Source organism: Hypomesus nipponensis, chromosome 15 (genome assembly GCF_054491055.1).
Source record: "Hypomesus nipponensis isolate SF chromosome 15, ASM5449105v1, whole genome shotgun sequence".
NCBI classification, from domain to species: domain Eukaryota; kingdom Metazoa; phylum Chordata; class Actinopteri; order Osmeriformes; family Osmeridae; genus Hypomesus; species Hypomesus nipponensis.
Window position 1 is genome coordinate 13,643,373 of NC_140375.1, and position 10,000 is coordinate 13,653,372.

At 43.9% G+C, this 10,000-nt stretch overlaps 1 protein-coding gene across 1 annotated transcript; it reads right to left on the reverse strand.

Annotated features, from left to right (window-relative positions):
* Nucleotides 1-33: 33 nt before the first annotated feature.
* On the reverse strand, nucleotides 34-9,785 carry LOC146257619 (uncharacterized). The gene is made up of 14 exons (XM_084674524.1): nucleotides 9,704-9,785; nucleotides 7,175-7,501; nucleotides 6,784-7,071; nucleotides 6,281-6,574; nucleotides 5,740-5,896; nucleotides 5,179-5,348; nucleotides 4,066-4,353; nucleotides 3,649-3,960; nucleotides 3,217-3,507; nucleotides 2,899-3,061; nucleotides 2,090-2,250; nucleotides 1,894-1,969; nucleotides 599-632; nucleotides 34-417 (listed from the first exon to the last, which is right to left on the reverse strand). The coding sequence occupies exons 1-14, from the start codon at nucleotides 9,768-9,770 to the stop codon at nucleotides 268-270; spliced, it is 2,778 nt and encodes a 925-aa protein (XP_084530650.1). The 5' UTR covers nucleotides 9,771-9,785; the 3' UTR covers nucleotides 34-267.
* Between the last annotated feature and the right edge of the window lie 215 nt (nucleotides 9,786-10,000).

Below are 10,000 nucleotides of genomic sequence, written 5' to 3' on the forward strand. Positions count from 1 at the left end.
TAAATACCATGTATTTCATATATCTGTGTGCATATTTTTATTTTATGTTGTTCATCCAACAAACAAAACAATTGTAAAGTAATTTTACACAACAAGAAATGCAAGATTTTAATGCAAGTTAATAAACCAAAAATATTGCTTGGTATATAATTGTGGTACACAACTTTGTGTACTGTTCATATTGCAATTCTGAAGAAAACGCAAGCAAGGCAGTAATACTACAACACAGCCAGGCCAGCTTAAAAGTATTTGAGCACGGCAGTTTACTTAGACAGTGGACTTAACATCTAGGATGATATTATAGCTAAACAATTGGACATATTCCTGGCCTTCCTCTGAGCCCACGGCAGGCTTCCTCAGGTCAGGAGAGCAGGGACCCTGCATCAGGCTGGTCAGGGCAGCCAAAGACTCACGCTTCTACAGAAGGGCCACCAGATTCAGAGAGAAGGGGAAAACCGAAGAAGAGAGGTTGAGATTTGTTTAATCCGTTGAAGTTATCAATTGAGGAACAAGGGTATGTAAAGTAACTATTCTAAGATGTGACAATGAGCATATTAAAATGCAGGTAATTCTGTTGACATGAGGAGATGACACGTACCTTTGGTGATGGCTGGTGTGCTTCACTGCTTTTGCTGCAACACAAAATAAGTTATCAGTGAAATATAATCTACAGGGTGCTGAAAATTAATTTCATCACACTCAAGTACATTTAGTGCCTAAATCCACCTGATGGGGGCAGTGTTGTATGACAAAATCTCTATTCTGAGACAAATGCATATTGCGAGGGGAATATCAATAGAGCCGTGCTGACCCCAAACATCATCATTGATCTCTCTCATGTCAGAAACAAAACCTAACCCCATTCATCATGACCCCCCCCCCCCCCCATGACACCTACCATGCCAGTGAAGACCTGTCAAAAAGTGTTCCTAGTGCTGCCCTGGTGACACACTCCCCAAAATAGATATCCTCTCGGGGAGTCCTGTTTTCTCTGTGTATGCTGTCTGACTGACCTTCCCAAATTAACCTGACAGGACCCTCCCACAGGATCAAGCAATAATGGGACAGAGGGACTCGCTGGACCAATGGCACCTTGACCAAGTGTGCTGCACTGACCAGAGAGACAGGCCTCCTATGTAAACAGCCTCTGCACCTATACTGAAGTACGCCGAGTCTGAGTAGTTACCATCTACCCACACAAGAGAGCTGACATACATGGGGGAGGTTATGGGTATTATGGGATGCTTGCAGAAATGTGGAAAAACTTTGAGATACCACTGAGGAGCAGTCTGGGATGACAGCAGTCATGAAAACATGGTTGTTATGAGACACTTGGCTTTACATTCACTTCCAATCACAACAAGACAAATTTGCAGTGTCTGCATTTTGTCATTTGAATATGTTAGCCTACGTTTGATGAGTATACCACTGCACCAGATGTGAACTTTCTTGAAAGGTTTATTTCACAGTGTGCTTCTTACAAAGCATAATTGCACACATAGTGTCGGTGATGGCAGTTTTACTTTGTTTAACTCTCATGGTTTTACTCTCTAAACTTTTACCATTTATGGATGGAAAATAAATCAATTGCCGACACCACAGTCAACAAAACCGTTGGTCTCTTGCCAGCAGAGCTGTGGTAGCAGAGGCACCTGCTGTTCTTGCCACACTTCCTGTTTGTGAATAGTAGAGAGCTACTTTAGTCATGAAGGTGAGAGAAAAGAGTCCTTCACTTCCTGGTTCTGCGGCAGAAGAACCGTCAGACTGAACCGCCATACTTCCTGTTTGTCTCACTCCTCTGTTGGCAGACAGTCTGCATCTTGCTGCCATATTACCTGCCAGCAAGTCACAATCCTAGCTACTACCTGTCTCCTGCAGAGATTTCAGACTCACCAGAATACACAGAGAGTGACGATGACAAGGAGTGTGACCGCCATGGCCGTAGAGAAGCAAACAATGACAAGGTACACTGCAACAAGAAACAAAGTCAACAGATTTGATAAAGCAGAGCAATTAGAAAAAAAGGCACAACAATACTGTGTTTGTCTGTCTTCATACAGGAGATCTACTGATGAATAAAAACACTCACTAAGCTCTTGGTCTTCACTGTTGACCTCCAGCTGAATGAGTGTCGTGGCCTTGTGGTGGTAGAAGGAGGCCTGGCAGGTGTACAGGCCTGTTTCCCTCTCTGTCACCGCAGAAGGAAACACCAGGGCTGAGCCCTCCACCAGGGCCACTGAGCCATCACTCCTGCCAAACACAGGACACATCACACAAGTAAGTTTGGCTTGTTCGCCCATTGAGTGAGCTGGAGGCAATTCCCATCAGTCTGTCATTTCAAGAGAATAAGACTTAACGTGTAGCAGCCATCATCATTTCACAAGATAACTAAATCTGTCTATGAATGAGGAGATTGTGTTTCATAACCAGATGATTTATGAGAGGCTGTGGGGAGGATGTGAGAGTGTCAGGACCTCTCAAGATCTAGTGCTTTATGAGTCACTCTGTCTCTCTGATGAAAGGCTGCTTTAGTGCCACCTCGTCCCTGCCAGTCAGAAACCCTTTCCCCCCCAGCAGCAACACCAGGCCTGATGATATCCTAATTATACATAAAGACAGCTTTATGGTCACACGCTTATTTCATGATCTTGCTAAAAGCTCTCATAAAGCAATAAAAAGAGAAAGCTTCAGTCTGGTCCAGAACAATGTTCTCAGAATAATTACCACAGTAATTACCAGTGTTAATAATATTATCAAATGTGTCTCTGCCTTGTGCTTTACTCAAAGTTAAACCTACACACTCTTCAGGGATCAAAGAGGCCCAAAAGCACTTCAGTGTTGAACAGCCCTCTGTGTCATGTTTGCAAGGGTAATCTCAGAGCGGAGAGAGTGGATTACCTATGACAGGTGAGGTTGTAGGTGGGCACACTGCCAACGACTCTGAACAGGACTCTCTGGCCGTGAACATTCCCCTGCAAAGCTAGTCTGTGTATGATGAGATCCCTTCCGTGAGGTCTGTTAAGTGGAGTGGTCTGATTCAGTACTCTGATAAATGAGATGTCTGTATGAAGAAAAAAGACATCAACAAAAAAATATCAACAAAAACAAATCTTTAGACACAGAACAAAGTAAATGAGCATGTTTGAATCTCTTAAAAGTGCCTCCATGGAAAAATGTATGAATAGTCCAGTTCTGAGACCGACCCACTGAATTTACCATATATGGGAACATGTGCTGTCCTTCTCGCTTTCAGTCCATGTTCATTTTGAATGAGACAGGTTAGGTCCTGTCCCTCATACAGAGCCAATGGGAACTCATAGGTCAGTCTTGAGTGCAGTTGTTGGCCCTCATAGTACGAGTGGAGGGAGGAAGAGGTTTGGCATGTGGTGTTCTCTGCTAGGACCCAGGAGAGGTGTACCCCAACACCCTCCCCTCTGTACTCACATTCTGCTAGCCAGAGAGAGGAGTGTGTCTGCTTCCTCACAGACACACTAATCACTGGGACTTCTGGGGGGGGGGGAGAGAGAGAGATACAGAGCAAGAGAGACAGAAAGAGACAGAGAGTTAAGCATGTCATTTTGGAGACAGAGAGCATACTGAAACACAGAGAAACCTGACAGAACAGTTGCATGGATTAGCCCTCCTTACCCAGCTCCGGCACCAGTATGTGTCTCCTCTCAGTTCTCTCCAGACTAGCATGCTCCACCGCACAAGCTACATTCTGACCAGAGAACATGGCGGTAGGGAATCTCACCCTACTCTGGACAGACACACGACTACTAGCATGCACCTCAGGCAGGATCTGGACCCCATGCAGGGCCCTGGTCTCACTGTCTCTGCTCCCGACACTCCAAGACACTTTGGCCACAGGGTGAGGACTGTCCACACTGCACTGCACAAGTGTGTATGCTGTGCCGTCCACCCATTCTGAACTGGACTCTATAGTGATGTTTGGAGGGGCTGTATGGAAGCAGATCAGAGGGTAGCCAGTGGAATGAATAATACAATATTTATAGGACCATTACTCAGACAGGATTGTCTTTGTGTTGGGTTTGTTGAACGTACCACACACAGGGAGTGTTATGCGTCTGCTTTTTGGCTTCTCGAAGGCTGGATGATCTATCATGCACTCCACACTGAGCTCCTGTTGTAGGCAGACAGGCAAGACTAACACAGCCCTGACTGAGTGTGTTCCATTATGGGATGTGAAATTGGACCAGTGGAGCCCGGACACACCCTCAGGAAGAAGCCAGGACAGGTTGGCGGCAGGGACGGCCTCAGCAGCCAGACACTCAATGAGTCTGTCTTCAAGTCTTTCCTGTGTATCAATCCTTATTCTGGGAGTAACAAGCACTGAGACAGAGAGAAGACCAACATCAATATTCCATCTACTCACAGTTTCCATAGTCGTTGGGGATCAAATCAATGTCTGAATTGTGAGAGAATGTCTGAAAAACAATCCAATCACTATTGGATTTAAAGGCCGGAATAGTTTAATATAGGTGTGTATCTACATATAGATACAACGTACAACGTTGTACAACGTTGTACAACGTTGTGACAACGTTTTTTATTTGTCTTGGGTCTACATCCACATTTTCGTTAAATTTCTGAGTGTCACTGTCAAGAGGTAACCGGTCGATATGGGTCCCCATTTGGTTAGCTAGCTAGCTCGGTATTTGTCATTAACTTGATGTTTGAATTGACATGATGATCTACAGGTCTTGTAATGTCGGCAGTGGCTGTGGTTATGGGCGTATGCAGGGTTTGAAAAATACGGTTTGGAATTTTTGTTAGCTGGTAGCTAGCTAGTTTATGCATGATGGACGGCCACTGTCTGACGTGACAAAGCGCGGCCACGCACGACGGAGCAGCTAACGCATAGCAGCGCTTGTAATGTAAATACATTATTCATAGTTTATGGCATTTTAAGCTAGAGCTGCGATATGTTTCACCCGCCTTGTGTTCAAACGTGTTGAACCACTAGTGTATGTATTTTATATTCGGCTATCGTCCCGCAGTCGTCCCAAACTGTCCCAGACAACTTTTTCATCGTCCCCGGGACGCCGTTAATTTCGAGCCGTGCTATAAGGTGAACAATGCATGCATGCTGAAATAAACCATGCAGTGTTAATGGATATGTTTAAACCGTCTGTGCTAGAACTCAGAACTTCCTACCAAGTAGCTTTTCATGTGCGCTGACAGTGACGTTCAGTTTGACAGAGGCCTTTAGGTGTTGGTAGGAGGCCTCACACTCGTACAGGCCTGCATGGGTCAGCTCTACTGGGCCCTGAACTCTGAGGACACTGCCAGTTACCTCCATACCCTCTGGTAAGGGTCCGTCGTCTCTGGAGGGGTAAGATAGGGACACAAATTGTAACAATCTTCAGTGTTGGACAAACAGCAGTTCCTTTGGTTGATCTCAAGTAGTCCATTGGCTGATTATGTTTCTGTATGACTAATACTTCTATCTGAATGAGAAAAAAACGTCTGTAATGTGGTTTTCATCTTAACCTCTCACCACAGCCAACGTGATAAATAGGTTAAGTTAACCACTCTGTACTCAAATGAATAAAAACAGTTAAAGTAGTTGAAGTGGAGTTTAAGACTTTGTTTTAAAGTCTTTGAGTTGAGTTTCTGACCTGATTCGTTTTATTATGGCACATTCAAAGTCAAGCAATTGTTCCTTAATTGTTCCTTTCAAAATAATGGAAACAATTATATGTGTTAAAATCTTACTTGATGCACATCACCGTGTAACGTGGAACATCTCCGATGACCTGAAGGGTGATGGTGATGTTACCATGCCCCTCCTTTAACACCACTGCTTTCATGGCCTGGTTTTTGTTGTCATTTCCTGTAGACTCTGAGTTAACCAACTGCACAGCTGACAAATCTGACCACAGTGGCAGGGAGAAATATGTCAGATCCGAGAGCTTGTGTTTGTCTTTAGAATAGCATTGCTTTTACAGTATAGTATATTGTAAAAGCTGAAAGTTACAGTGCTGAATGTAACAATGCTGAAGATGACAGTGCTGCAGGTAACCATTCTGAAGATAACAGTGCTGAAGATAACAGTGCTGAAGATAACAGTGTTGAAGGTAACAGTGTTGAAGGTAACAGTGCGGAAGATAACAGTGCTGAAGATAACAGTTCTGAATGTAAAAGTTCTGAAGATAACAGTGCTGAAGATAACAGTGCTGAAGATAACAGTGCTGAAGGTAAAAGTTCTGAAGATAACAGTGCTGAAGATAACAGTGCTGAAGGTAATGATTCTTACAGAAAGATGGCAGAGTAACAGTCCGTGGCTCCCTGTGGGTGAACATGGGGTGGTCAAACACACAGGTTATATTCTGTCCCTCGTACAGCTTTGCTGGGAGGTGGTATGAGCTGGCCTGGGTATCGTAAATGTTGCCCCCCTCCCGCCACGGTCCACCCTCATCCTCCTGGTGGATGGGCAATGCCAGGGAGATGCCAGCCTTGGGTCTTCCACCATACACCCTGCATGTGATCTTCCAGATATCCACACCCTCCTCCATCACCAAGTCTGCCTCTATGGTCACATTTGGAGCCACTGCAAATGAAAGGAGCGTAATTTTCCCACAAAACAATGTCAGTTAGAATTAAACATGTGAACAAAGAGATCCTAATTTAGTCTATAAACTAAGCTTAGACCAGGTATTTACATATTTGCATACCACCAAAAGACAGTGATCATTCAGAAAGTTGTTCCTGCACGGCCGGATAATCCAATAAATTGAAACAATCTCAGAACTCTCATACCGAAAGTCTCCACGTTCACAGTGACGAGGGCTGGTTCTGGCAGGGTAGGGTGCTGGACCTCACATGTCACCCTGTCCTGGTCCTGCAGGTGAGTGGGGAAGCGGAGCACACTGCTCACTGTCACAGTGCCATTGGTGTGGCTGGTGTTAGTCATCTCCACAGGGGTCCCCCGGATCATCCACCTGACCTCAGGCCTGGGTTTACCGTTGACAGCAGAGCAGGTGACAGACTGGTAGTGGGTGCCGTTGACTGTCTCTTCCGTCACTGATGTTTGGATGTCTGGCCGAGCTTAGAATTGGGAACATGAAACACATGCGGTCAGCATGTGGTTTCCCTCAATTATCCTATCATTGTTATTCCCAGTTGCTATCATTTCCTGCTCCAGTCTTACCTAAGACATTGAGAATCATGGTGTCTGTGAACTCCTCCTCGTCAGAAGCAAACACACAGATGTACTCTCCCTCAGCTTCGAGGCTGGACACGCTCATCCTTACAGTCAGGTTGGTGGCCGATGCAGGGGCAGAGAAGTCGGGGTCTTTGGTGAAGGCCTTGTTGTTGTCAAGATAACCTGTCAGCCGCTTCAGCTTGGAGTCAATCCGCCGTTTCCATAGGGCATTGATGATGTTATTCTGTCCCAAGTATCGACAGTGCAGGTACACGTCCTCTCCCAGGACTCCGGTTACATTATGAGTCATCTCAATGTCTGGATTCGTTGCTCCTGAGGCAGAGCAAAAAGCAAAACACAACTTGGTTGAGTGGATCGTGTTACACAAAACACAGTAATGTTCATATAAAGAGTTCAGTGATTTCTGGCATGCTGCTGAAACCACTAATAGTAGCAAAACAGCATATTTCCGTTGAGGGTGACAACATAGCTAACGTTATTGGCAAGAGGAAGGGTGGTGAAGTGATGTCTGTTGGTGTGACATACATAAACTGGGTTATCTGTCCATCTCATTGTCTATGTGTGTGCATATATGTGTCTTTGTGTGGAGTGTGGAGCTGAGCTGTGATATATGAGCTACTTCCAGCTAGTGTATGCGAGCGTGTATGTTCCTCTATCAATACTTTGATTGACTTCCTCCTGTTAGTTGAAGTACATAATTGTGTTTTTTTTTATTACAGTTTTAGAGATGCAGGACAGATAAGGATGGTTGTAATCCGATATATAGGAGTTATGATGTAGACGTTTTCAACAGCGGGTGGACTGTGTCTTAATCTCAGTCTAAAGACAGGGGATGAACTTGAAACACAATGTGACACTTGACAAATGTGGCCTTGTCCCACCAGTGGTGAATTAATAGAAAATGCCATTATGTTAATGAAATGAAAACAGTCCAGAAAGCAACACTCATGCTTGCCCAGACACCCTCTAACCTTCTGTCTTACCGCTGTCATAGACTCTCAAGCACGGCTAGGGGAGGTTTCACAGGAAAGGACATTTAATAAATCCTGACGGGTTTTAAAGCGTGGAGGAGGACAGTGCATACCAACTCATTCGCATCAGTCTTTGTTCTCTTGATTAAGATGTGTTTAAGGGCACAGTTTATCAGATCAGCAAATTGAACCAAATGTAAATGTTATCACTGTGTCTGAAGTACATTAAGTGGTAAATGATGGCATCTTAGTACCCTTCTGGCCTTTATTAGGTGCAGCAGTGGACAATTGTTCATTCAAACTTTTTTTGTAGCCAATGAAGGCAACAGCCATGGTGCAATCAACAACAACTAGTATTTAGGTCTTTGTAATATTTCTACATATCTAATATCTCTACTTTCATACAGTTGGCAATCATCACAGTACTGACCTAGAAGATTAAGAGATGTTGTGTTATATTGCACTTCACCACACATGGAAAAAATGTTGAGTATTTCCCAAACCACAAGAGAGCCTAAGCACAGTGGGAGGGGTTGGACATATCCAGCAGTAAATCGTATATCATGTTTTGTGAGTTTATTAGCCATACAAATGGATCTGCCCTTGCAAATAATAGCTCAAAATGAAAGTCATCCAAGCGTTGCTGGAGCACACTTACAGGATACATGGCAAGTAATCACCAAGCAACCGTTTGAAATCATACAATCATTTGGCTCTGCAGATTTAATGTGCCTCCAAGGCTCTGTCTCACACAAAGCAACAACTCACCAATGACATACAGTTGAACTATTTCTGTAAATGTCTTAGTTTAACTGCCATACAGGGGCAGCACACTGTACACCCTGATTAAATAGTCTCTCACAAGACAGTCTGATTTCACTGCATGCCTCATCTTCTGGCTTCAGTCCAAGAGGACTTAAAGCTATGTGGATCCTGCACTCCACAGTGACTCTGCTAACCAGAGAGGACTTCAGAGTCAGATCATTGAAAGAATGAGTAATGGGTTTTTCTGCTGCAAAGCATCGTCTAACTGCCATCTTCAGTGGGTAGATACATCTGCACGGGTTCCTCTTTACAGATCAAACACAGAACAACGAGGGATCTCTCTCAGAAAACAACAAAACACAGGGTTTTTCCCTCTGTGAATTACACAACAGTACTCATTGCAAGTCATTGCAAAAAACTTAATGGGATCCTAAAAGGCAGTTTATACAATGTTAATGGTCATAAAACAAAACAAAAATGGTTTACATGATGACACTACTGGACAATGCACTTTAAAACCTGTCAGTAAAAGGTCCATCGAGGATGTTCATGTTCATACAAAGTTGATGTCTCTTGACGAGTCAAGATGCACTAAAAATGTCATGTAATGTGATTGTTTTATTGCTTGTAAAGCAAGTCACAATTAGACTAACAAGCCAGGGAAGCTGTTGCAGCCCTGCTCAGTATAAATGTAACAGGTTAAACACATCTTTAAGGGGTAATAAACTAAACACATAAACATTGCTCAGTCACAGATGGATTGTAACTGCACACTTACCCAGCATTTCTAAGCAGTGAGTAACATATAGGACAAAGCCCAAGATGAACAGCCCTGAGCCTTCCATCTTGGTGTCATTGAAAGAAAAATGAATCTCACAACCATAGTCTACCTGGGAGGGTATTTAACAGTGTGTATGTGTGTGTGTATGTGTGTGTGTGTGTGTAAATGAGAGTGCGTGAGTGAAGGTAGAGAGAAAAGTGGTCAGAATCAGCTGTAGAGGGTGTGTGCAACTAACCCCAAACCTCAATGCAAAAAAGTGTTATTTGCGCAGGCAAATATGTATGTACATGCACA